Source organism: Spodoptera frugiperda, chromosome 25, assembly GCF_023101765.2.
Source record: "Spodoptera frugiperda isolate SF20-4 chromosome 25, AGI-APGP_CSIRO_Sfru_2.0, whole genome shotgun sequence".
Taxonomy (NCBI): Eukaryota; Metazoa; Arthropoda; class Insecta; order Lepidoptera; family Noctuidae; genus Spodoptera; species Spodoptera frugiperda.
Genome location: NC_064236.1, coordinates 351411 through 378931, shown reverse-complemented (window position 1 = coordinate 378931; position 27521 = coordinate 351411). Strand labels below are relative to the sequence as shown.

At 42.4% G+C, this 27521-nt stretch overlaps 3 protein-coding genes across 16 annotated transcripts in view; 1 reads left to right on the top strand and 2 right to left on the bottom strand.

Moving 5' to 3' along the window:
• The first annotated feature begins 1620 nt into the window (after nucleotides 1-1620).
• LOC118264437 (uncharacterized) lies at nucleotides 1621-4935 on the top strand. Its single transcript, XM_035576942.2, has 2 exons — nucleotides 1621-2923; nucleotides 4409-4935. Exon 1 carries the CDS (start codon nucleotides 1764-1766, stop codon nucleotides 2655-2657), a length of 894 nt encoding a protein of 297 aa, XP_035432835.2. The 5' UTR covers nucleotides 1621-1763; the 3' UTR covers nucleotides 2658-2923; nucleotides 4409-4935.
• The window catches only part of LOC118264320 (E3 ubiquitin-protein ligase MYCBP2), a 120470-nt gene continuing 97147 nt past the window's right edge, over nucleotides 4199-27521 (bottom strand). For 10 of the 12 annotated variants that reach the window (XM_035576822.2, XM_050704290.1, XM_050704291.1 and 7 more), the window contains 27 exons: nucleotides 27236-27344; nucleotides 26899-27002; nucleotides 26338-26523; nucleotides 25998-26198; nucleotides 25565-25758; nucleotides 25122-25278; nucleotides 19514-19749; nucleotides 19168-19302; nucleotides 18733-18959; nucleotides 18361-18472; nucleotides 17711-17941; nucleotides 17302-17416; nucleotides 16852-17039; nucleotides 16414-16575; nucleotides 14792-14962; nucleotides 13796-13909; nucleotides 13533-13621; nucleotides 12854-13061; nucleotides 12517-12689; nucleotides 12159-12342; nucleotides 11478-11756; nucleotides 11138-11332; nucleotides 8851-8958; nucleotides 7913-8113; nucleotides 7574-7732; nucleotides 7316-7424; nucleotides 4199-6947 (listed from right to left, as the gene is read on the bottom strand). In XM_035576822.2, coding sequence (XP_035432715.2) covers nucleotides 6826-6947; nucleotides 7316-7424; nucleotides 7574-7732; nucleotides 7913-8113; nucleotides 8851-8958; nucleotides 11138-11332; nucleotides 11478-11756; nucleotides 12159-12342; nucleotides 12517-12689; nucleotides 12854-13061; nucleotides 13533-13621; nucleotides 13796-13909; nucleotides 14792-14962; nucleotides 16414-16575; nucleotides 16852-17039; nucleotides 17302-17416; nucleotides 17711-17941; nucleotides 18361-18472; nucleotides 18733-18959; nucleotides 19168-19302; nucleotides 19514-19749; nucleotides 25122-25278; nucleotides 25565-25758; nucleotides 25998-26198; nucleotides 26338-26523; nucleotides 26899-27002; nucleotides 27236-27344 — 4469 coding nt within the window. In that variant the 3' untranslated portion in view covers nucleotides 4199-6825. The remainder of the gene's footprint in view (nucleotides 6948-7315; nucleotides 7425-7573; nucleotides 7733-7912; nucleotides 8114-8850; nucleotides 8959-11137; nucleotides 11333-11477; nucleotides 11757-12158; nucleotides 12343-12516; nucleotides 12690-12853; nucleotides 13062-13532; nucleotides 13622-13795; nucleotides 13910-14791; nucleotides 14963-16413; nucleotides 16576-16851; nucleotides 17040-17301; nucleotides 17417-17710; nucleotides 17942-18360; nucleotides 18473-18732; nucleotides 18960-19167; nucleotides 19303-19513; nucleotides 19750-25121; nucleotides 25279-25564; nucleotides 25759-25997; nucleotides 26199-26337; nucleotides 26524-26898; nucleotides 27003-27235; nucleotides 27345-27521) is intronic. The other 2 variants (XM_050704288.1, XM_050704299.1) reach the window with 1 other exon arrangement.
• On the bottom strand, nucleotides 9084-10792 carry LOC118264420 (uncharacterized). Of its 3 annotated transcripts, none has more exons than XM_035576930.2 (2): nucleotides 10540-10792; nucleotides 9084-10232 (listed from the first exon to the last, which is right to left on the bottom strand). In XM_035576930.2, exon 2 carries the CDS (start codon nucleotides 10205-10207, stop codon nucleotides 9203-9205), a length of 1005 nt encoding a protein of 334 aa, XP_035432823.2. In that variant the 5' UTR covers nucleotides 10208-10232; nucleotides 10540-10792; the 3' UTR covers nucleotides 9084-9202. The 3 variants fall into 3 exon arrangements, with proteins under 3 accessions (XP_035432823.2, XP_035432817.2, XP_035432808.2); XM_035576924.2 differs by having other exon boundaries at nucleotides 9086-10394; nucleotides 10625-10791; XM_035576915.2 differs by having other exon boundaries at nucleotides 9089-10232; nucleotides 10625-10791.

Sequence of the window (27521 nt, the reverse complement as noted above, 5' to 3'; positions counted from 1 at the left end):
TGTTGATGAATAATCCTGGCTACAAGATTGTGTCTATGCAAATAGTCTTCGTTAGCTAAGTGAGAACAACCTGATTTTTTTTTGTCGGATGGATTCCCCGGGGCTTTGGTATGGCCGCTAATGCAGCTGTACTATCCTTTATAATACACCTTACTTTGCCCCACCTCCTTGCGATCCTTAGTGCTTAGTATTATATGCTCTGTCCAGTCCTCGTTAGTCAGAGAGCAGAGTAAGGCCTTCGTCCACTGCGACAACATCTCGATGCACACCCACTACCATTACCTAAAATTTAATTGGAGATCGCACACGTCATTATTTTGTAGGATTGTGGCATTTAAAAAGCCTGGCCCCCCTCATTTACTTGGATTGTATAGTCTCATTACCATGGATGATGCATATGGTGTTCAGTGAGCATTGAACGGACTTTTCTGTCCAGCGTGTCCAGTTCCGTACTTGAGAATGCTAAAAAAGTACATCATTATCCGTTGTAGGCACGCACCTTGTTACCACAGACTATTGAGAACTCCCCAACCTCCCCAGTTCTGGATGCTGTAAAGGAGAACTTCTGTAGACGCCTAATGCTCCATATAGAAAAATTTGGACTATGATCATACACGTAGGTATATCAACGTCAGAGAAATACAACAAAAAGATGAAAGTTTTAATTAATGTACCTAAAATATTATAAAAAATCACGAGTCTGACATTAATCGTAACGAAGCGCTAATAATATGACTAGATATCGATGTAATATACTGGCTGATGGCTGTCAACACACGGATCATGTGGGATCGCTTTCTTTCTTCCACCATACAGCCCTGCTCGTTGCTGAGTCCCCGACGCACATGGTAGGTCGCCGACCGCAGCGCTGCGCCACACATCGGTGCGTACAAGTACCACCACCACCTTTACTGTACCACCTTTGGACATTCCACCCCAATCAAATCCAACGCCTTCAGCGGTCTCGGTGACAACTTTTTTGTATCCTGTATTCATAATTAGAACGTTGACATCGTATCCAACCGCGCTCGCTTCCTGTCCCCTGACCGCCGTCAAGTCCATTGCGCTAAACTTCGCATACTGCTGCAGCGATATCATTTCGGTGCTCAGTATGCCATTGTCGTTCTCGATGAATACTTGCTCAGTTGCTCACCAACAATTAGCCCTCTAAAGGCTTTGTGATGACTTCATATTTCAAACGTTCTCTCACTAGATGAATTACTGGCGGGAGTGCCACTATCTAGACGATGAAGACTATGCCGGTCACCAAGAGCTCACCCTCACAATGCTTGTATTTAATCCCAGGATGATTGATTCCATATCGCTCCAAGAACCCTGCAGTGCGCAGGCCTCAGAGTCCATGTGGTAGTCAGCTCTGACGCAGTACAGAGAGTGAGGTTACCTCGAGACCGACAGAGTGTTCTCACGTTCGTGGGCATGATCTCTACCTTTACTACATACAGCAACTCATTCGCTAGAGCCTCCCGACTCCTATGATGCTTAGAATGTACTATATGTTCTTTCAGCTCAGGAAATAATAATACTAGTTGTACACATAAATTACAATAATTCAATGTTTTGAAATTGCTGATTGGCCAACTACATTGTTCTACGTTAACATTTTCATTTATGGCATTGTTGCCATCGTATTGTGTGTTTTGTTTCAATATTTTCTAAGATTCAAATTTATTTGTACAGCACGCTTTTACAACACGGTCGTAAATGTTTGCCAGTACCAACAAATCTGTGAGTCTTCCGGCGAAATGTATAGCGTCGTGTACATATTGTTCTCTTACATTTTGCTACAAGTTGGTTGCGGCCGGTTAGGTCTAAATATTATCAAGAATGCTATCGCTAAAGAAGATGAGTATCCGTTCATTGTGAGATTGGAAAGAAGAATATTGATAACATATAATAATATTTTTTTGGCAGAAAACAACATACATATCTGCACGTGCACCGCCCTCAGCCGCTCATTGTTGCTGACGGCCGGCCACTGCCTCAACAGCGTAGGATTCTTGAGAAACATTACAGATGGTCTGGTTGCAGAAACAGTCGTACGATACGGCGCTGGGGGCGGTAAAATGGCAAAAGTGGTATCAGTTATCCACCATCCAAGCTTCTATGTCCCTCAATTGGAATTTCGAAGCAATATAGGGTTAGTGAGAACTGAGCTAATCGAACTGAAGCTATTCGCAAAGCTGAGTGCAATAGATATGGACGGTATAGGGAATCAGTTGATCACTATAGCTGGATACAAAGCTACCAATAAGTCGGTGAGACTAGGAAAAGACAGAGTGCTTAAGGCGTCGCGGCTCCAGTTACTGAGAGTGGTTGTGAAGACGAGGGACATCCAGCCTACGTCGACATACCCGATGGCATGCAAGGCGGTGCATTGCTTGCCGACGTCTACCACATGTGACGGGGACTCTGGCGGACCACTCCTGCACCCATCAGGCGTAGTGGGCATCAGCACTGCTAGTTTAGAATACATCAAAGGTTGCTCTGAAGTAAACAAAACTGCATCGATCAGTATGGAGGAAACCATTACTCTAACGAAGCCACATATAAAATGGATTAGTGACAATATACGGCGTGACGACCAGCTCCCAGACATGGCATTGTTGTATAATATCTCGCAGTCAATTCATACGTAGACTGTGCAGTGTTTCAGAAATAACATTAATAATCGACATCGGCCAACACGCACTTCCTTCATTTTATAAGTCAATAACCAACTGTGTAATAAAAAATTTAGTATTTTATATTTTTGCAAATAAAATAGTTTCAAATAAAATACTCAATGTACGAATAAGTATTATTTACACAGCGCATTACTTCGGAACAATTGCATTAAAAGTTTGTTGTGTTCATTATTATCTTAACAAGGTTTATGTGAAACACTAATAAGACTGTAACCACCGTAAGTACCTACTCACAGTCGTGTAATGGTTACTTAACCTGGTCCTTAGCAATTGTTTTCGATACAAAATCGTTAATGAGGAATAGTTTAACTACAAAATGTTTCGGAGTACGGCAGTAAGAATAAAGAAGAAAGGTATACCGGGAAACTCAAATACGTGTGGCGACATCTATTACAATGTAAAAAAGTAGTTGATACGATAGCGACACCTATTGCCACATACGGAAATAGAAGTGTAACGATATCATGTACCAGACACATATTGTCCGCAACACACCAAGAGATGGCGCTCTTCACATAATCCACCACCAAGAGACGCTGCCAGCATCCTTTTGTCGCCACTTCACATGCAAAGTTAAGAGCCCGCCAGGTACGAACTACTGACGGGATGGGAAGAAGCTCTCAAACGAGACAACTTTACTATTTTATAAAAATCATTGAATATAGACCACATCGACACCAGCAATTTATACTGCGCTAACTCAAAAAGCGTACTTTACAGTAGAGGCGTTTAAAGGGAAAAACGTGATAACTTTTACATTAATTAAGATACTTTTTTGAAATTTGGTATGCTTAATATTTAATTTATTCATTGTAATATCTCATATTTATATTTTCTTTATTATTTCTATTTTTTGATTTAACGCAAGTTAGCCGTATATAAACGTAATTCATCAAAAAAAAATACATCTTATACACGTCTAACTTATGTTAGCGTAGTGTAGTACGGGATGTCGTAGGGCATGATCAATCATCTGATGCATATTTCAATATTTTATAAAGAACATGTACTTACTCACAAAAATAATAGTCAACGTACCATTAATAAACTAATTAATACGTTAACACATAAGTATTTACTATGTAAAAGTCGCTAAGTCGTTCATTTTACAGACGAACAAGTATACACACGAACGCACTAAACTACGCTAACTATGAGTTAGTGCAGTGTTGCACGAACTTTGACCAAAGTGATCCCCGCGCACACTCCGCTAATAATAGTTGGCGTAATATAAATCGAGTGATTTCAAAAAGTACCTTTACTTAGCGTTTTATAAGATTTGTAACTTTCTTATTTTTGCATATTTCTTCTCAATTTTTTTATGACGTATGTAAACACACATTTTAAGCAACTTGGCATAAAAAAAGTTTTTTCCAAATTTCGAGTTAGCGTAGTATAAATTGCTGGTGTCGACATATATAGAATATTTAATAATTTTCATTGTTATTATATTAAAATGACTAGTATTATAATACCGAAATAAAACACAAAACCAGGGTTTTAAGCTTTATTGTAAAATAATCATCTTATCAACACTAAATTCATTAACTACATGAAAAGTTGGATCTAACGTGCAATTATTGATAACACATAATAATATTTTCTTGTGTATACTGCCAATTAAAGTACAACTTTATAATTATACATCAATATTTTTCATGTGATGATCTCAATGAGTATTCAAGTTAAACTAATTGTTGTAGAAAATGCGGGATCGAGAATCGTCACAGGAGGAAATAGAGCTTTGTACCAGAGATAGAAAGACAACAGATAGGAGCCTCCATGGTTCGTGTAATTATACTTTAAGACTTACATGTTCATTCATATCCCTTTAATTTATTCGTTGACTGCGTGTCATCAGGTAACATATCACAATGACGTCCACAATTTCAAATAAACATAAATCATTACAAGTGTGTAGGAAACAAGACGCTACTTTTAAACGTTTCACCTAAACAAGTCATTAAAATTAAATTAAGTACGATATAACATTGTAAACTCATCATCAAAAAGAGATTCGATAGTATCTATCTAGTAAATAATAAATAGTTTCATTTAAATTATATTCTTACGATTATTTGACTAAGGTTGATAATACAATCATTATATTATGTTCTTTACCAAGTTCTCCATTCGCTTTTACATTACCGCAGTATTTAAAATACTTTAGGGCCGGAACGCAGTGGCCCGAGCGACGTGGTAGAGGAATTGTCCTGCCAGCGACCTCCGTCTCACTCCTTCAATATATTGAACACCTTGTACTTTACAAATTCGTCCCCAATAAACATTTTCATCATCATCGTTCGAAATTCCACTATCAAGTCTTCAAATGCAGTCTTATACTAAAATTATTTTCGTTATAACATTTAACCAATTCGCTCCAAACTGAAGAACTGAGAGTGTGACGAGAGACTTGTATTGTGCATACTAGTGAAGTAAGCCGCGGGGAGTGTTGCATGCGGAGGAGCGTACACCTACTAACATCCATGTAACGACTGAAACTTTATCTTGTAAACTATGTGCCGAGTGGAGTTTACATACGCGTATATAACTGTTAACTTTTGAAATCCCGACCGTGATTACATGCATGTGCATGCGAGAGAGTTACGTGATTCAACATATTGGCGAACGATATTATTATTGATTTATTGACAGCTCCAAGTTGCGTAATAAGCTCCACTCGGCACTCCACCTTAATATTAGCAATTCGATTATTTGTACAACAACAATAAAACTCTGCTATTCCTACGACATCAATGTATGTAATAATGATTAAATAAATATAGAATATATTTGAGTATAAATCGCAGTTTTCAATAAAGTAACTATTAACGAGAAAAATATATCAGCTTCACAACATAGGTTCTATACTATTTAGGATCATGAGTTAGACCGTGCGCAGTACACGCGCGTTGCTGTGGGATATACTATGTATCAGTATATAGTGGGCATCCACGCAAGCAGCAGGGGGAGCATATAAAACTATCACAATATTACACATCTTAAAACCCATTTAGAAACAAGCCTAGTATAAATAAATTCCTTATTTCATATAAATATCACGCAAATTAGTTCAAGCATTCCCGAAGCGAGTATTCGTCAGCATTTGGACCGAGGCAAACGAGTTGGTAATAAAACTGCATACAATATTATACAGCATTACGGTCTTAAACTAAGTTTATCTACTTATAACAGCCAGAATACTGACTCGTAATACGTCAGTCTAAGGATAGATACAGACACCCTACAGATATGGACTAGAGTACGGAGTAGGTCGGCAACACATCGTAACTCACAACAACATATCGGACACGTAGATACTCGTCAAACACGACAACCAACTATTGAGCTAACGTTTATAGAAAACATTCATTAAAATCAGAACTTTATTCTTATTACTGTAAAGTTTATAATAGACACATAACCAGAGATAAAATTACACACATCTTTACGGCAGACGACACTGAGACGATTGAGTGGGATCAATACACAACAAACAAATTAACATATAAATCATAAATCCAGTAATATTCTACTACATAATACTTTATTAATACCAATGTATTAGCCAGATCCTTCAATAAAATTGTGAGTCAATCCAGAGTAGTGTGATTAATTTAATTCACATTAGTTCGTCATATTCGGTAAGTGTCTCGTAATGTTTATGTATTGTCCGGTAAGTATCATGCGCAACTCTTGTGCAAGTTTGCGCAAATTTAGTTTAACCAATGAACTGTCTCAAGTATTGGAATAGTCCTCAATGCCTAGCGTTCCTGGGTCAAGTAGTTTACAACGTAATGCCGTATTTTATTTACTTAGATCTTATTAAGTGAGTTATGATAAAACATTTGATTTAGCGGTGATGTCGTAACACTGTGTTACCGAAAGTTAATGCAAATGTATTAGTATATTTATATGTATATCCGGGAAGTTCGAGAGTCTTTATAGTTTTATATTATTTTGATATAGTTTAGTGGAATTTCTTTACACTCAACAACACACGGCAGATGTTACACCAGAATTCTGAGATCGTTGCAATGCGGCACGTGTGTTAAAATGTTTATTGGCCAAGGCGAATGGTTCCTGGTACCCTATGCTCGCCAATGGCACACTCCCTTGTTCAGAAACCTTGAGCATGCCTACAGACTCCGCAGCCGAGCGCGAACTCCTCGCCGGTGGGGGGATGTTGCACGTGCAGGGGACACTCGTCCGACGAGCCTGGTAGTTGCTCGCCTTTGGGACCTACGACAATACAAATATTATCAATTTTATTTGGCAACCACTTCATAAACTGGAATTTAAAAAAACACCTATTTTTAGGTTAACCCTTCTGCAACAGTAGTACAAACGATAAATTAACTAAAATCACTTGTTCTACCTAGCGTCACTTTAATATATTTTCTTCGAAATAGTTCTTTCGAACCTATAAAGAATGAATGGTCAACATTGTTTAGTCTGTTATTTATGATTTAGAAAGTATTTTAGAACGCAATAAATTAAATTGTTATAGGCAAAGGTTCAAAGAGGCTAGAAGAAAATTGTGTTCAAAATAGTGTCTTTTTGAGATTTCAAATAAATTTTCCCGTATTTCGACAGTATTTTGTACTTACCAGCGGGACATTGCGGCAGCAGGTGCTTTGGAATGCTGGTGACACGCTGGAAGTCATCGTGGCACGCGTTGCAGAAATGTGATGTGCCGAAACAGAAGAATACAGCCACCTGCACATATTACACCGGTAATGGAACAAACATGTCTCGACAACATGAGGCCCAATAATTGGGACCGACAAAATATCTTCTAGTATAATCCTCTAGTAACTGCTTACAATCAGCATCAGCAGGCCATTATTTAGTGTAAGATTACTCACCGAGCAGCAGTATCGGCACTTGTACTCCAGGAAGTCGGCGCCATGTTTGGGGCAGGTCCTGGCGCCAGCGACGTCGCTGCACGCTCCGCAGACCAGCTCGTTGGGCTCCCACCAGCCACTCGTTTCAGCCTCGCAGCGAGCCAGACCACCGAAGTAAGCCTGGGTCCAGAAAATACGACATTTATTTATGCAATATTTTAGAACAAAGCAATAAACAATCAAATAAAGACCGATTACAAATTCAAAGGAAAATTTTGTTGTTATTCACATATTCCAGCATACTGAATGTCTGAATAATTTGGCTAGATGGAGTCGCTAGCAAAACTTTAGAGGACCTACCTTCCCACATTTATGACACACGTAGTAGGCATATCTCTCCATGGCGTAGGTGGCGGGGTCGGGCAGGACCTTGCCCTTGGCCTGGCCGGGCAGCGCGCAGCCCTCGTACTCGAGCCGCATCAGAGCCTTGCGCTTTACTTCGTCGTAGAGCTGTCTGATGGGGGCCAGGAGCTCTTCCAGGGTCCAGTGGTTCATGTCTTCCTATAATGGCCAAAGTCAAATATGAATGGGCTGTTCATGTAAAACTATGTATTTTTCAATCATTATACTTTCAGAAAAGTGTTGTCAGATAGAATCTCTTCTCATTTTATAATTTCTCGCTTTTGTAATACCGTGGCTCCCCCTGTCCTGTCAGTCAGACAACTGACATTGTCAACATGACAACTAGTGCAGCCACTGATGTTGCTTAGATTCGTTCACTTTAATTGATTTTCATCGTGTAACAGTGTATACAATACATTAAAGTGGTATGTAGTATATGTCACAATAAAATCAGGGATTTCACGAAATTCCGGCCGGTGTCAAATGTAATTATTTCTTACGTGGCTTGTATCCTAAAAGTATCTAGTGATTAGTGAACTGCCATGTCGCTAAACTAAATCTAGTGAAATGCCAGAAAATAGTCGATTTAAAATTAAATGACTTTTGAATTTGTATATGCAAAGGAAATGTGTCTCAAAGCTTTTAGCTAGATTTAGGAGAACTTAGGTATGTCTAACGACAATCTTTCTAACGAAAGATTGGACTTTTTTCTAATACATTTAATTCGATTAGGTTTTTTGTGTAAGTGAACTCTTTTCAGAAATTTCACTAAATGATATTTTTCTAGATCTACCAAAATTGAAAAAAAAAGAATACTCAACTTCTGCCGGGATTGCATGATATCCCTAAGAATGCAACATCACGACAATAATATGCGGTAACAACAAGGCACTTACCTTGCAAATCGGGCACTGTGAGAATGAGAAGGTAATCCTGGGGCCTATCCATTTGTTGGCCAGGACCTTCCTGCAGCAATGCAGGTGGAAAACGTGGCCACATTTCAACTATAAATAAATAAAAACATATCTTGTACCCATTGTGTCGCTTGAAGAAGTTAATCATGTTCTGTTACAAGTAGCCACAGGATGGGTTTATCATAAATGTATTACCATTAATAAAATACGTTAATGTGAAAAAATATTTATTAAAAACATATAAAGACAAACGACAACAATTTATTTTCGTGTGGAAGTAGCCCAGTTTAGTTACAAAAACGGTCAAACGTACAAATAGTTTCGTTCTCACATATTATCTGCAATCGTCTGGCTCTGGCTCTGGGTCTGTCCTAAGTATATGACTGGTTATCCAAGTGAGGTACGGACTTAATGGCAACAGATGTCCAACAGTGGTGCTGGCCGAGACGGTGGTTTGAAGACAATGCACGTTGGTATTCTTCCCGATGATGCCAATAACTCCAAAGAAGGTGATGAGCGGCCCGCCCGCGTCCCCCTTGCACAGCACGGCGCGCTCCGTCTTGCAGCGCGCCGCCACACAGATGGCCGGGTACATCTCGTGGTCTTGCGGACATTCCACGACCAGCACGTGCAATGCTTGCAACAGTCTGAGGTCCGCCCTGAGCTGACTTGTACCATAACCTAGAATTTTCGATTGGTATCCTACCAAAGAAGTAAAGTCTCCGCTGCCAATCTTGCCGTACTCTTGGAGCGGGATCTGCTCAGTGTGCAGCAAGGCGATGTCGTTTTTTACGTGAATGTTCTCATTGACAGACACGTCCCTGTACCCCGAGTGTTTGTGCATCTCCACTATGTCGTACGCCGTGGTCTCGGGCTCACGGTCAGGACATGGCTTTTTCTTGAACGGTTTTGGCCTTGTTACGTGTGTATATAGGACTGTTTCTGCTAATGTTGCCGGAGTAGGTGCTGCAGTAGTTGCTGGTGTCGGTACCGGTGCAATGTCTTCCGGTTGTCCCTCTGGCCCCTGCCTCGTTCCCGTGTAGGAATTAACCCGAACTACGGCCTTTCTTGGAATTCTGCTGCCTTTCTGTGTGAGGTCCTCCAGCTCCACCACACAGTGCGCAGCCGTCAGCGTCCAGAACTCGGACAGCACGACGCCCGTACACACGTGCACATCCTGGACCTGGTGTTTGTAGTGCTTCCGCTTCGACGCGACTATAGCCTCGACTCTAGCCACGAAGCGGTAGTCGGTATGACTGACATTCGTGCCTCCCAAGATCCGCAGGTCGGACAGCGCCTGCTCCGGTACAAACAGCAGCAACAGTACTAGTAACATCATGAAGGTACAGCAGTGTGTCGTTGTTCTACAGATGTAACACAGAACACGTTTGGTCAGTTCTTGCAATACACGAGTGCACGTTATTATACGTATTTCTAAACAGTGCTGCAGCGAGCCAATATACCAGTAGAGCAGGCTTTAGCCAATATACTCAAGTTAACGTATTCCATTCATACAAGGATAAAATCTTTCGGAAGACCAAAGGTAACAGCAAAAAAGAAACAAAAACAATTATGTAAATTATGAAAAAACTATTATATCAGTGTTTGCTGGTAAATTAAATAAGACTTTTAAAAATCTAATTAATTCACACTGATTTAAATAAAACGCACTACTTAATTTTGCACTCAATACTGTGCTTGCGCATCTGTCGTTGTATGACACGTGTCGTAGAACATTATAGAAATGCGTATTTACACAATAATGGATGGAACAGCACTCGCGTTTTGCAAGAACTAAACGTAAGTACTATCTCGAAGTACACCGAGCTAGGTGTAACTTCTGAAAGTAGTTCACACAATAAGTGTTATGTAGCCGTGGTTTCGATTTGACGGCAGCACCCGCCTCCCATAAAACAACGCTAATATCAATAAAATATATGCGTTACTGATACTGATAAAAGCATGTAATGTATAGCTTTTTTTATGCGTTGTGTAACATCAAGTATTTCTCTAGTTAGACGATTTATTTTTAGAAAAGTTAAAAAGCATTCGTGTTTTAACTTCTCATAATTTATTTACAAAGACGTCACGTTAAAACATAGCTTTATGTAAGATCATAAAGCAGGCTTCCAAAGACAATATACAACTGACCTAAAATACACGTATTTTTATTATTATACAATTTTATAATTGTTTATGTGAAATCTGAATATACATATGCTTGCAATAAGTTACTAAATCAATACGAAACATTTGAAATAATCATTACCTGAATGGCGGGGGCAGCTTGCAAGGGATCTGTGAAACAGATCATGCACATGTCATCCGCATCCTGGCGCAGTGGCACAGCGTCCGTGGCGCCTGCGCAGCCGAACAGGCACGGCAGACACGTCCGTTCTGAACGGACGCCGCCGCACAAGTGGTTGCAGGGCAGCACGCGGCTGCACGCCTCCTTGCCGTGGTCCTGGACAAGCACACACTCGTGTAACACGCAATGGACGGCAGGCATATTCCTACGCCGTTTAGACTATCAATACCTTTTTGTACAGTCTTTTTGTAGACAAAGCATACAAATGCACTGGAACTCTAACGTAAACCCTGACATTTACCTGGCATTGCTGGTCAGCACAGACGTTGCCGATGGCTAGCAGCCCCGAGTTGCCCCGGGTGCCACAGAAGCGGCAAGTGCCCGCGAGGCCGGGCGGCCCGGGCAGTATTGCAGCGCCCTCTCCCGCGCCATTGTCACAAACTCCACTCTCCATTCCCCTAAACTCTGCCAACCCTTTGAACGTTCGGCGGTCGACCAACAGAAGTAGCCAGAACAGCTTGGCTCGACCACAACCCTCGTGAATGTCTATACGAATGGCACTCTCTTCCTCTTTGCATATCTGTAAAGATGATTAGGAAATTATTGTTTATTTTTAATTATTGTTTATATTACAAAATGGCGCTCTAGTTAGAATAGTCATAATATTTTTAAAATCTTCCCGCCTTGAGTGAGGTGAGTTTGATGTTATTGTACTCACCGAATAAACAAAGCGGATAAACCACAATACGAGTTACACTTCAGTGTAATAAATAATGAAAAATGGTTGTTGTTACACACTATCGTCTTACAAACTTTTAATCTCGCAACATACTTTTAAGTCGCTGTAATGCAGTGCTTTATACAAGCCGCCTACGACATATTATTATTTAATATAAGTTTGTAATGTTTAGGTGTGGTGTGTTACGTAGCATAAAAACTAAGATTTAATAAGTTGCCTTGTAATAATGTGACCTAAACTGACCTGTCGGTGATGGGTCCGCGCTGCCCTGTTGAGATGCAAGAAGCGGTCGCACTCGGCACACAGCGGGCCGCAAGTCCGGCACTCGATGACGGCGGCGGTGGTCCCGTCGTCGTGGTTGGAACACAGCGGCCGCCCGTCCGACTCGCCGCGGCGAGACTCCCGCCCGTCGCCAGAGCTGTTAATCCTGTAATTAAACATTAGCAAATTGATTACAAACATAGATAAATATATACACACTGGCAGTCAATAGATATTACAATATAAGCGTCCTCATATCAATTTTCATATCATGTGTACCAAAGGTTATCAAACTCAGAAATGTTTTAAAAAGCCTATGAGGTAAACCCTAGACACTCACATTTCGACATGAGACTGCTCACACACGCAGAGCGCAGCTAGGGCGACCCACACTGTGGGCGCCGCGATGCACCGCGTCGGTCTCCGATCTGCCTCGGAGAGCTGCGCCACTTGCGACACGTACGTAGCTAGAGCGTTGCGCGTGTCCAGGCCCCAAGCTGGCGATACTTTATCCTGGAATGATAAACGGATTCAATACGGCTGAGTCAAGTCGTTTCGATAATTATTCGGTACTATACATTATTCAATACTAGCTAGCTTTAATGTAATCGACAGGTTGTCTATGGGCATTATCTACTTCTTTATTAGCAGATACAAAATAGTAGCATAGAACTTACCTCAGCCATATCGGAGAGTAGCTTGGCGACTAGATGCGCATGTTTCTTGGTGGTCTCGCCTCTCATGAACCAGGTGGCAGGGGACGCCTGTCCCACACTGCTGCCCATCATCACTGAAGCTGGAGTGGCTCCGCTGGTGCCTTTCACCTTTACTTGGACTGTGATCGCCTTGCCCAAGTAGCATACTAGATGATCTAAAAGGGTTACCCTGAAAAAGACAGTTTCGGTGAGTGTGTATTACGTCACCAACTTGCTGAAACTGTCAAATCTGTAGTCCTCTACGAGCAAAATTAATAAACGATTTGAATTAAAGAAGAATACTTTTGACAAAAACTATACACAACTAATGTCAAACATCGGTGTGATTCCAAAGATTCAAGATTTGATTGAAGTTGATTTAATATCGGAAAAAATAATGTCGGCCGTCAGTGAGCATATCCATTAGTTAGCATGACAAGTGGTGACATCGCCCATCCCTCATACCTATCGCCCATCCCCAATCCCTATATTATGCCCAAATGCCCAAATCTTCAAATTCCAATCCCCAATAGGCCGTCAACACACTTGTAACTTCACTATCGATGTTGGGGTTATCTATGGGCAGCGATGCATTGCTTATCTTCAGGTGATCTGTCTGCTCGTTTACCACCCTATGTCATAAAAAATCACATATTGTTACCTTGAGTTCATTTCATTGCCGTAATTGACAGCGGCTAACATTTTCTGCGGTGGGATCTCTGTGATCATGCGCCTGAGCAGGGATATAACCTGTAAAAGAAAATAAATATTATGAAAAAGTCGTTGGAATGATTTAATACTGCTTGGTATGATATGTTTCCTGCGGTTTCTATTCTATTTATGCATTATCTGTAGATTACTCGATAGCCAAAGTGAATTCGATGACAGAAGCTAGCGAAACTACAGATACCAGTTGCGACTGACCTGTCGTTGTACTCGCTCACTGCCCGTGTGTAGCAGCGCCAGTAGATCCGCCAGTAGCTCGGTGCGCTGTGCCAGGTGCGCGCGTCCCACCGCGCTGCCGCTCAGTGCTAGCAGCTGAAACAATTTCATGGACTCCTTACTGAAACGTACATTACAGTATTTTTTTATTACGACCTACAATTTTATGAGGGACCCAGGAATAGATTACGTAAATGCGACTCTGATTTTGTAATTTCAATATAATTCTGCGATCAAAGAATCGTAAGGTGTCCTAGAATTCAATTCTGTTATACAATATATTTTACGGAACGCCCTACAAATAATTGATCGGACCAAATGATTAATTGATGTTGATGATGATGTCCATCAATGAAGTTATACTTCTTGTTTGCATATTACTTACATAATCTAGTCAAAATCATATTTATAAATGTAACCAAAATAAGAGGCAGTAAAGAACGTAGGATACTCGCTATTGGGTGTGGAAAGTATTTTTAGTTATTCGGATACAGTCGATTATATATTCAAACAGGTTTGCCCCCTAATGCAAGAGGCTCATGACATAACTGGCGTAAATAAAAAATGTGTTATGTGTAATTGTATACTTCATCCTGAAAAAAAAACCATAACATTGCTAATTCTAAAATATAAAACATTATATTAATGTCAAGCACTAAATATTACATGATTCGGTCAAAGCACATAATGTATAAATGATGACACAAGATGTCGCTGCCGAGCCAGTCTCCAGGTCCCGGGCGCGGGCGGACAGCGACTCCGCGTCGTTACTGAGAAAGTCGAAAATGGCAGCTCGCTCTCAATTTTCGAAACTCTCAGTAACGACGAAAAGCCTGGAATGATGCATGATTGATGGCAAAACGTCGGGCACCTAAAACCTATAAAGAGGTTGCAATGTTAAACATGAGTAGAATAGTGTTATGTAAAATATGATAATGTTTAAGCTGTGCTGGTGACTGTGTTGCATGATGTTCTTACCAGAGAGAGCATTTCGAAGCAGTAGTTGTCCTGCTGGTGAGCTGGTGGTCGTACATGCTGTTCCTCAGGCGGCGCGCGCTCGGCTGCCTCGGCGCAGAGCAGCGCCGTCTCCCAATCATCGCGCACTCGAGCCGCCTCGCAGCCTATAGCTGACACTATATGTGTCATTACCTGCGACAATTGATACCAAGTTTATAACACAAAATAATTTGTTCTATTTCATTAAAAAACGGTACCTCGTAAAAATAGAGTCTGTGGCGACACTGTCTCAGACAAAAACGTTCTAATATTAACCGTGAAACAGTACTCAATCAAACTTACATCACAAAAACAACTTCAACAGACGTTCTAACGTAATATTGAAAACTTTGTGCCGAGGATGAAAATGGCTTTTGGTGTGAACGATTGTGGAAAGGCGCTGAGTCCACCAGAGTAGCTTACAAAAGTAGGCGAGTTAAGAGTGAGTAGCACAATTGAGAACCACTTAAAATTGAGTAGCATTTCAGTATTCAGGAGAACCGCGAAAGTAACAATCTTCTAACGTGTTGTGCCACACCGCACATTCACTTTCATACACCGATATTGGCATTGGTCCATCGTCAAGCATCATCGTCGCTACACCAAGCTTTTTTGGAAATCGACTGGATAACCGCGTATAGAGCACCATTGCCTTTATTTTCCGTATTCACTCTCTTTTTCACGCTCACATCTATGTGTCTATAACTTTTAACACACTCCCAAGTAAACAATCACGTAGACTTGCTCCACACATTCGTATATAAATGTAAGTTCAACAAAAACTACACTGTTCCAAAACTCAAACCCTACACAATCACGATCCAAATACGGACTAAACCGTGCGCACGCGCAAAATTAATCTGATTCAAGTACAAATAAGTTTGGTTGAATACTTTTTAGGGTCAAATCAATCCCCCTAGTGTAATTACTATCTGCTATATACAATACTAAATACTGGTTCCCGATGTAGACGGACAATGGCCGCGTCAATCAAAGGGTCGAGTATTGAAAGAAACCGGTTTTCGCTAAAATAGAAGTACATTTTGGTGGAATTCAATATGAAAAGTTATCAGCGGCCCCTTTTGTGGGCAGTTTACGAGACTAAAGATGAATACATCCATGGTACTCAGCTTTATTTAAAGCGGGTACCTACTGTATTACACTCAATCTGACTAAAACTCAATCTCATTCTAGTTTATATAAGCAAAAAGAAACAAGCAATTCTTTTTATTTATTAATAAAAAACCCACACTGGGATTTTCTCCACACATATCACACCCAGACCCGGAACAACAATCTGTGGACTAAATGTGGAAGAGCCATACTTTGGCACTGCAAGGCCGGCTTGACAGGACTGATACAAAGTTCGCGTTGTGGTAAGTTGTATGAGTAAAGTTACCAGATGCCCAATTACCCCCTTTCCCAATCTTTCCAATCCCCGATTTCCAACAACCCTTAAATTCTCAACCCCCAAAAGGCCTCTGAAGTTTCGGCTGTCCATGTACGGCGACGGTTGCTTACCACCAGGTGATCCGTCTGCTCATTTCCCCCCATCACACCGAAGTAAATGCTATTATGGGCATATAAGTGTAAGCCGCACTAACCTGTCTCTGTAACGAAGTAAGTTTATGTCCTGCGAACAGTATGCCGACCACATGCTCGCGCAGGTCGCTGTCGTCTGCCGCCGCGCCGTCCTCCACGGCGGCCGTCGCTTCAGTTCCCGAGTCGCTGCCGGTACGATCCCATTCCAAGAGCTTTCCGAACACCTACAAGTTAAACAGAATGGATGAAACTAAAGGTAACATAACTAAAATTGTGGACAAACGATAAATAACTTAATCGAGTGACAAGTAGTTGGTTGGAAAAGTCATACAGTACATATTTTGTAGTGTTGTGTTACATTACGGCTGGCCGTTTAGTACAATACGGCGGCTGAACGATAGGTGTCATTGAATACGGCTGAGTCCGCGTGAGCACGACCCTTGATAACAAAAAAAAAACCAGCCCATTTGCATAACAAACAAAAATAATGCGTCAATTACCTGCGATGTAAGAAGCCGGAACACCCTCAACGTGTCGGTTTCGGAGAGTCCGTGTAGGACATGCGCGGGGGTGGCGGCCGCTGAGGCTAGCATAGTGGGTGCGCCCAGTACCCGCACTTGTCGTACCCGCACGGCTGGTTCAGGGCCGCGCAGCTCGCAGCGGACTCGCACCGATGTACTCGTGCCTCCTGAACGTGAGGTTACAATGTGTAGCAGAAATAACGCGCTGGAATCACATGCAGCTTGGGGACATGTGTTTGATGACGACAAAAATAGTTCCGGATTTGGTCGCAAGTTGCACATTGTCAGATGTGAAGTCGTACACAATAGATTATTAGTACAATTTGTTGGACTCCTAAAGCATAATATTCATACATTTAGAAAGTTAGTACCATGAGTAAACACATAGCAACATACAAACCAGCATGACTGTACTCAATTGCAACTTACTTGGCATCGTGTAACAGAGCCAGGTGGCAGTCTTCGGGTCCACCTCCACGTCCTGCATGTGGAACATCTCGCTGGAGCCGCCGCTGTACAGGAAGGACACCAGCAACGTCTTGTTCTGGAACAAAACAGAGATAATGTATAATAACACCAAGCTATTCTACCTTATAGTGCCACCGCAGTGTCACTTTAGTGCTACTGAGTTATGAGGTTTCATTCGTTCAATCAACGAAACAAAACAAAATGTACGACATAAGGTCTGTAAGAAAGATGAATGCAGGAAACGTTAGGACGACCTGAAGTAGTAGCTACTTAATAAGCGCAAGGAGAATACTTTAAGCAATAATAATATTAGTAAACTTTATATGTACTACTATAAGCAATTTGGACATAAAATTTAATCAATACTTACCACTGTGTCCCTCGTATTATCAAGATGGACGCACAAGATATGCGGTCTATCATCAGGAGTACCGCCAGGGTACGTCATCTGGATCCACTTGGCTTTATTCCTGTCCTCATCTCCTGACTCCCAGAAGGTCTCCGTGCTGCCGTCAGTGAGAGCACCGGCCATTCTTTGGCGAGACGAAACGCTGATGTCACACCAACCGGTCACGTCAGGACAAGTCCACACGTAATTCTCCTGGAAGTGCACAATGTTTATACATTACATGGACATTTATTTGGATCCTAATTAAATAGGTTACAAAATTTTACCTAAAACTACGAAAGGGCAACGGTATATTCTGAATTTTTGACTTTGTTCAGTAGTCTGCCTGATGATGGGAATTTTAACGTACCCACTGGGTCGCTGTGCTAGTTAATACAAAAGAAATCTGAACCTTTTTTTCGAATTAAGGTACCAAACACATATTTTTTATTAACAAGTTGTATTCAATCGGTATAAACGTATGTACGATAAAAGACACTTCGATTCTTTAAGAGTTTGGGGATTGGGTAGTAGGTATGGGGAGAATTTAAATCTCCGGTAACTTCACTCGCACGACGGAACTACGTAGTCATAGTGCTGCATCAAACCTGAAGTTCTTACAAATATTATACCTTGTTGAGGTAGCTATGGAAGCTCTCCTGGATAGCTCCCAGAAGTCCCTCCTCGTAGGCCCCATCCTCCGAGTGTGACAGGATCTTGCTGATCACACTGAACACTTGTGATCTGATCCAGGCAGCGTTAACAGTTCCCAATGTGCGTTAGATACGAAATGGTATAGATATGCGAAAATTTTGTCTTTACGATGGTTAGGTTGGAAATAAGTATTTTAAATTAAATTATAACCGACATTGATCATGATGAAGCCATTTATTTTTATTATAATATGACTGAATAATGATGAACACAAACCACAGTTTAATCATAAAAACGTACGCCAATACCGACATAGTGAATGAAAGCCTTCACATCGAAACAAACGTTACCTGTGTAAGAAGGTCCGGTCGTGTGGCGAGTAGTGCAGCGCCCAGCATCGCACAGCTTGCAGCCCCGCGGCGCTGGCTGGTGGCAGAGACGGTGCCAGGGCGCTCACTGAACCGAGGAACGCGTGGAACGCTGCGCGTGCGCCTCGAGCTGCGCGGGCGCCGGGACAGATTGCTGAGGCTGAGGCCGTCGGGATTACCCCTCGAGGACTCTCGCTTACTGCGTTCTGCTAAACAATATTGTGCAGTTGTAGTCAGTTTGTGTTGTAGCATTAAAATGTAGGTAACTTCTTATCATAGATTTGAATACCGCTGGACCTGACACAGACACGTGGTGAAAAACAGAAAGTACATGGCACTACTCTATACCCACGAATATCGTGCGATATGTAACGCCTAAAAAAAGAAACAAAATAAATAATTGAATTTAGCAAATACCTCTTTATTATCATCAAGAGCGAGACTTGGCGGTGGAACGATGCGTGCAAACTTGTCGAGAGCGTTACAGAACCACCACATGACGTCATGGACACACGTCGGCTGCGTAGCTGAACGGAGGAGCCAGTTCATTGCCTGGAAAGAAACGAGACTCTCATCACTATTCATAGCGCATAACACAGGTAGCAAATGGTAAAGGCCAGTGGCCCTGACGGCGGTCTCTTTTGGTTACCCGATGCGCATCAGTTATGTTCCCGTTTCGCGGCCGAAATCAAGGTATTGAAGAGAAGTAACAAATAAAAGTATAGGTAGTATTAGTAATCAGTAATAAGATGATCTTGTTTACCTCAAAAGCATACTGGCGCACGGTGTTTATTCGGACAGCGGCGTCCATTTTCTGTCTGTGTGCATGTAAGTCTCTCTTGGACACAATGAACGCCATGACGGGGCTGTTCATGAGTGAGTCGGAGTCGACTCGCGGGGCCTCGAAGGCAGACAATGACGCGCCGGCCGACCAGTCTCCGCAGCCAATCAGACGGCGCAGCGCTGCGCTGGGCTGCGCTAACAGAGAAGATCCAGCTCCTGGAAAAAAATTAACATTTTAAATACATTTTATTACACAAACCTTTTTTTGTTATGTGAGTCCTCGATGTTTTCTTTAGAATAAATAAACTAAAAAATTAAACGCTAGGAGAGCTGATTAATGTAAGTTGGATGGGTTGGCTCAATCGGAGAAATACTTACTTAGTGGTAATAGTGATACAATGTTACTGGTATTCGTCAGGTTACTTTTTTGGGACAAGCCCGCCACAACCTCCCATACCGCTGCAACTCCTGTAAGCCAGGATCTACAGTAGATACAAACATGAAAACACCGGAACACTGAAGTCCGGCGCGTCCCAGGGAAATGAATGACTGTCTTGGATCCCGCAACGAAACAAATCAGAAGATGTTATTAGAGGAGAAGAAAAAAAAACGATAGTTTCCACTTCCCTCGGTGAATTTAATGCAGGAGACAGGATGACTTAAGCCTTAAGGCACAAAAGAGACTGCACAACTGGGAGAAGCCCAGTCGCCAAGCACCACGGAAATTTTACTTAAAACTAAAATATTAAATGCTAATACTAAATGGGTCCTATGCGTGAGCTGTTATACTTGCTTCCAATAATAGGTATGGCAAAAACGCCTAAACGCACGGAAATTTGCTCGAGACTCCACAAGGTCCGTGTAATAAACTACACCTGATGAAACAATTAAATTATCCAACATAGTGTCACGCTCAGATTGCCAGAGACCACACTCCCAGAGTATGTGATGGGCGGATTGCTCATGTTGCAACTCCGCTGTCGAACATTGGCACCATGGTGAATCAACGAGTTTAAATGAGAACAATTTGCTTTTAAAGTTGCCATGGCCAGTAAGAAATTGGGCAACACAGTGATCCACCTCCAACCATGTCCTCTCCAGACGCTCATGCACGGATGGAAAGAACTGATAGAGGTGGCGGCCCTTGGTAGAAGATTCCCATCTACACTGCCACTCAGTCAGAAGTTCATCCCAGACGTCCGTTAAAGGCTTGAGCAATCTATCAATTTTGCTTCGATCACGTTGTGCTAGAAAGTTTGCGGAAAAGTTAGGTCTCGCATTATAGTACATGGCAGCACGTCGCTGCACCTCAAGATCGACTGGAAGTAGTCCCGCGAGCACAGGTAGGGCCTCTGTGCTAACCGTCCTATAAGCCTTACACAGAAAGATCAAGGCTAGACGCTGACCTTGGAGAAGCTTTCGCCGTACCGCGCCTATTGTGGCCCTATCAGCCCACACTGGTGCCCCGTAGCACACGCATCCCAGGTAGGTTGCTCCGTAGATGGTTCTGAGCGTAAGAAAAGAGAGACCCCAGGTAGCCTTCGAAATTCGCGTGAGCGCATAGAAATTGTTTTTGGCTTTCTCACTAATAGTCTTAATATGTTCAATAAAAGAAAAGTTTCTTTCTAGGACTAGACCGAGATAGCAAACCGACTCCTTACGTTTGACGGGAACGTTATTGAATTTAATAGACGGCCATGATTTCAAATTTCCTTTAAGCAATAATTGATAGGTTTTATGGGGTGCAAAAGTTAATCGATTACGTTCGCCCCATCGCGAGATCCTACTGAGGCAGTCCTTAGCTAAATTCTCTAGTCCGGCTCGAGTATTTGATTGTATTAACAAAAGGCCATCATCCGCATATCCAGTCAACGTACAACCAGAAGGAAGGGGGGTCGCGAGCAAGTCATCAAACCCTAAATTCCACAGATACGGGCCAATAACCGAGCCCTGAGGACATCCCATTGACAACGACTTCGACCGAGAAAAATTACCAAGTTTCAGTTTTACAGAACCATGAAGAAAATAAGTGTATAATAGTTTGTATATGTTACTAAAGCAACCACGACCCTTCAGTTTAAGGAGTAGCATTGGCCACCACGCGTTATCAAAGGCACCGGAAATGTCTAGAAAAATGCCTACTACATATTTGTGCTCAGACGAAGTCACTATGGTTCGGACAGAGAGAGCTGCGTCTACAGTAGATTTACCCACAGTAAAACCAAATTGATTATTGTGAAATTTCGGTCCATCGGGCAGCAAACGAGGAACGATAAGCCGCTCAAGAAGTTTTCCTAATGATGGTAAAAGCGTAATAGGCCGGTATGACTTAGGGTCATCGGGTGGTTTATTTCCATTCTTAGGTATTATGCGAATGAATCCACGTCGCCATATACGAGGAAAGACGCCCTCCGCCATACAACGATTAAAGACAGACAGGATCGCGTCAGCCGCAGATTTGCACGCTTCTATTATCATTTTATTTGAAACTTTATCCTCACCAGACGATTTATTCATAGGCAACGTTTTAATAACAGTTACGAGCTCATTGATGGAAGGTAGATCAGACACCGGTGAATTGGGTGGTATAGCCGCCCACGACCTAATCTGTTGATGATAATCGCTATCTGTCTCGGATACATCGTCAGGGATGAGTTCATCGAGTAGAACTTCCGTTGTCTCCTCAATACCAGTGGTGTGAACATTGTTGACTTTTATGTTCTGTACGAACGCCAGATCGACGGATCTATTGGCTTTGAACTCATGGTACAGAGGCGACCACGGACCCTCGCTTTCCAGCCTCTGCACTACTCTCCGCAACAGGTTACCCTTAGCTTTCTCCACTGAAGCCCTATAACGTGACCTGGCAACTCTAAACGCAATCAATGCTTCATCAAATGCAAAACCAGTAACTTTACGTTTTTTTAGTCTATTTAATTGTTTGCGCGCTTTACGAAAACATTTACGTTGTTCGACTAGATAATTATTCCACCAGTCACATCTGCGCGTACTGGTCAAGGATCCCCGACCAAACGCAATGTCGGCACAGTAAGTAAAAGTATCCGACATGATTTCAGCACCTTCTTCTGCCGAAAGGTCTTTGCGAGTGAAGTCTGTGGCCTGAGATGCAAATAATAAGCTAAAGAAGTTCCAGTCCGCGCCCTTAGTTTTATATCTAAAGCCACTACTGCAAAGCGTTGGACCCCGGGGTAATCCCGAGACAAATTCGTACACGATCAGGCGATGGTCACTACATGACGCATCCGGTAGGACACGCCACCTATCCAAGCTAACGTCCGAACTAGAAAGTGTGACGTCAATACAAGATTCGCCCATTTGGCTGCAAAAAGTAGGTGGTGCATCAGGGGTGTTATGTATGGAGAGATTCATTTCGGCAATGAATTCTTCAACGGCACAACGCCGCTCCATGTCAGTAGCCCTAACTTTGCCATACCATAAGGATGAAGACGCATTAACGTCGGCGCCAATTATAATTTTGGAGCCCGCAAGCGACTGCAAGACGTGACGGAGGTGATGAATGTGAGGAGTAACTGAGTCAGAATATTGAAAGTAACAGCTCACAGCGTAAAGTTTAAAGTTTTCTGAGGCAATCTCCGCCACGGCACAGTGTGACGTCATTAAATTAGTTATAGATGTTACTGTGAAATTAGATGATCTCGTGACGTAAATTCCAGCTCGTGACCTACTGTTCAGCTGCACTACCCTGTGCCTTAAGTGGGCATTTTGATACTGTTCTTGAACAAGTACAATGTCAAGCTGATAGTCGACTATTAATTTGTCTAACTCGGACGTCGCAACCCTGTCGTTATGTAGATTTAGTTGCCCTATAGTCAACCTATCCATATTATTATTTAATAGGTGGTGCTTAATATGAGTTGTTCGAGTTTAGCTTTGTAGGTGCTACACTCGGGCGAACCACAACGGTGGTCGTGAGGTTTTTTGAAACGTTTGCACGCCACGCATGTTGGAATAAATTTTTTATTATTTATATGAGGGCAGTCGTGTGATTCATGCGCCTCAGCACAATTACCGCAGGTGGGTGTTTTAACCGTGCAATGTTTCCTAACGTGGCCGAACTGCTGACACAAGTGGCATTTAACTAATTCTACATCGTCTATGAATCGGCAAGTAGCCCAATCTATAAAAAGTTTATCTTTTGTCGTAACAAGATGTTTACGTATATTAGCGTCTAGTTCAATGCCAACCCACTTACGACCGTTTTGCAAAGTACGCCGGCGGGTAATTTTACAAGATTTAATAAAATCTTGCTCCTTTACTTCGATTTCCCTACTAATATTTTGACGATACAGTGAGGTCAAAAACGCGGCGTCCTCCATAGAACCCGGGATGTCCTTGACAAGGATACGCGGCCTACGACCTTTTGGCTTTTCCAAACGCAAACCGGCGGTACGAATCGCTGCTACGGACTCAAGCTTCTTTATCTGCCGCTCGTCAGCAACACGCAATACGACACCCGACTTCGCGGTTTTTTTAACTCCTACAATTTGAAAACCGTCGTCGCAAGGTTTAATCGCCTTCATAAGCGCCTGTTTAGTCGCCGATGACGACGCAAAATCAGCTGAGCGCTCGGTTGTGGGGTAGGCGACAACACACGGTAGCGGCGCGCGGGATTCCATCGCGGGCGCGACTTTGGGTAACCGAAGCTTCAAAGATTCGGCATACGAGAGCTTATTTTGCACCGGCTTACTGTCCGCTATCACTGATGATGACGTTTTAAATTTATCTAACTCGCGTTCCGTGTTCGACAGCTTCGTCTCGACGCAGGACGATTTCACGGCCAAAATCGCGACAATACCCGTGACTCGCTGGGTTAACTCAACTATCGTTGTTTTGCTGCCTGTGGCTAGACGCGAATCGAGCACGATTTCATTAATTTTGGACAATAATTGCGTTGCCTCAGTCATAAGGTCTGTGTAGCCCTTATTACTCTCACTCGCCGGGGATGACAAATTCGGCGAAACGCACGTTTGTACACGCTTGGACGACCTATCCTCGGGAGTCGCGTACGTTGGAGATTCGATCTCGCTGAATAACCGCTTTGAGCTACACGGCGGCGATCGCGGAGTTAATCGGCTTTTTCGAAATCCGTCACGATCGGGCGGGTCATTATGCGACGACATCGTTTATTATTAAGTATATAATTCTCGGCAACAATTGGAAACAAAACTTCGTACGAATATAAAGAAATAAACTATAAAATTACACACAAGTTTATATCTTGCCACCCGCAATAAAAGAAATAAATGGACTTACCGAAAATGTGCTGCATAAAACGTAATTACGTGGATTAATTCGCCTAACTACTTACTTATACCACACTCAGACACAGGGCACACAACATAAACAACACAAACCGGAATAGGCCACGGAGATAGCAAAAAAAATAAAAGAAATAATTAACAGCGATAAGAGCACCACTGCACCGTGCGCGCGCGCGGAGGGAAGTATTCGTCAGGTTAATCGTATCAATGAAGCAATTATTTATTGATGTACCTAAAATACATGTAAAAATAATAATTAACAAATATCAATTTAATATGACTTGCCGGTGAGCGTGTCCTGGTCCATAGGAGTGTCGCGAGCGAGTGCGGGGCGCGCTGCGTTGGCGAGGTCGCGCCCTCCCGCCTGGCCCATGGACACCGAGCGATGAACGCGGGGCCAGTTCGATCCAGCGTTACCCTCTAAACCACCGAATGCTGATGGCTGAAACGAAAATAGAAATGTATATTATTTGTATACTACCGGCCAACAAGGCAACGGTGCCTGTTATCCTAGTGTCAATTTGACCGTAAGTATATAATGCTATAGTAACAGTACTAGTTTACTGGGATTAATAAACTGGTATCTTATATGACCCTAAAAATTTTCAAGCAACGGTGGACTGAGAGAATAGAACATTCAATGTATAGGGTTGACATTGGTATAATTATATCAAAGTTTACGTCAAGCTCACAAAATGAGTTCTTAAAACACGTAAATAAACGCATACCAGCGGAGCAACGGCGGGCGGCATCGGTCTGCCGAGGGAGTGGTAGCGCGCTGCGTCAGACGCGGCGAAGGCCTTGGGCGCGGCGCCCAGCGCCGGCAGGCACTGGAACGGCGGCGCCGGCTGCCACACGCTGCCGGGCGGCGTCGGCGGCCCGCGGGAGGAACTGTCCGCCCACGCCGACATGCTTATCGGTTCTGTTGGACAGTGCGAGAGTGAAGGAAACAAGGAACAAACATTTATTTCACACACAAAACCATAAGTATATGTATTGATGTGACTTTTTATATAAACATACTTGAATGCATGGAATGGATGGAGATTGACATTGACTACTTTTTGTTTTGATTTATACGGATCAACTTTTAGGTCCCAGCCTCTCAAACAAGGAAGTGAAAAAAGCTAATATGTATATATTTTATCAAAAATGACTTACCAGGATTTGTAAGCGGTGCCAAATCCAAGAGGAATATGGCGTTATCCTTCATGGTGCCATGGTCAATGCAGCCCGGCAGTTCCACGCGCTCGTACACTATCCTCGCAACCCCACCCTTTTCCCGGGCCTGTCTGATGGAGGGCGCCGCCTTGATTGCCTTCTCGTAGCATTTCTCGCAGAACATGTACCAAAGTTGATATACTGTAAAAGGGAACAAAAGGTCTGCATGTACAACTGACATTGTAAATTAAGATTCAGATCGAGCTGGAAGAGCTATGCTTCAGGTGATGTGTGTGCTCAATCACAACTTAGGTCGGGAAGAAAACCTAGTAACTCTTACTCTGAGCCATTTGTCCGCAGTATGAGGTGGGTTGCAGTTCCTGGGACGGCTGCGGGTTGGTGGGCTGGTAGGTGCCAGTGCGGTCGAAGCCCTTGGTGGTCGGGTTCTTACAGCCTGGGTGCGCTGTCCGCATGTGCGCTGCTAATGGCGGTGGCACGTTGGCTCCACTGCATAAGTCGCATTGAACTGCAAAATCAATTAAATAGATTTAAACGTAACATCACCTTTTCCGTCATAAGGATATAAAATTAATACATAATGGATATAGTATTAATTTTACGTTTAATACGTAAAATTGCCATACACATGTTATACAAGTTTAGTAATTGTGCTATAGCTGAGAACGTCAATATGAACTAATACGTTGTCCGATAAGAAAATGTAACTCGAGACCTCTTCAATCTCTCGCAAAGGGTTCCCATTGCTTGCAAACACTCGATCAACCAGACAGTCAAAATGGTAGCTTGCTATTTGGTGAACACACGTTTCTGATTTCGTCTCTTATAATGAAATAAACAGAAGTAATACAATATGCTATGTCGTTATGTATAAGGTACATACCGGAGTAGGGAGTCCGTCCCGCCCTGGTGTTCCACTCTTTCTTCTTGCGGATCACGCTGCGCGGCTTCACTTCGCCGTTTTCGTTCTTCTCTTCTTTCTTCAACCTTTTAGGAAAACATAACAATGTTTTTAATTACAATATATAAAAAATATATAAAAATCTAAATTACAATGTACTTATTTTTCATTGTAGTATAGATGTTGTGGCAGTTTTCGTGTGATGTTGCTCTAATAGCCGAATGCCTTAGCAAACAACAGATATATGGCGCTATACATAAACTGAATGCATAACAAGTATACGTGTAGCACCATCATCACAAAATGTGAATGTACTGACTTGTCTGTAGCCGACGTGAGTTGATCTGCTTCGTAGAGCGCGTCCCAGAGCGCGACCAGGGCGCGCATGGCGGGAGGCAACACGTTGACCACGTAGCGCGAGGAACCGGCTGGAATAAACAATACATAATAACATCATTTCGATATTGGTCATATGTTTTCGGTCACGTTACACGAATCCAATATTTTGTAGTAGATGTTATTCATGATATAAAACTGTTACGTGGTCATTGCCAACTCAGACAAAGTGAAAATAGTTTTATTTAGGAGTCTTCTTGACAGACATG

Coding starts and splice junctions, on each gene's coding strand:
- LOC118264420 (XM_035576930.2), bottom strand. CDS start 10,207: ATGATGTTACTAGTACTGTTGCTGCTGTTTGTACCGGAGCAGGCGCTG.
- LOC118264437 (XM_035576942.2), top strand. CDS start 1,764: ATGTATAGCGTCGTGTACATATTGTTCTCTTACATTTTGCTACAAGTT.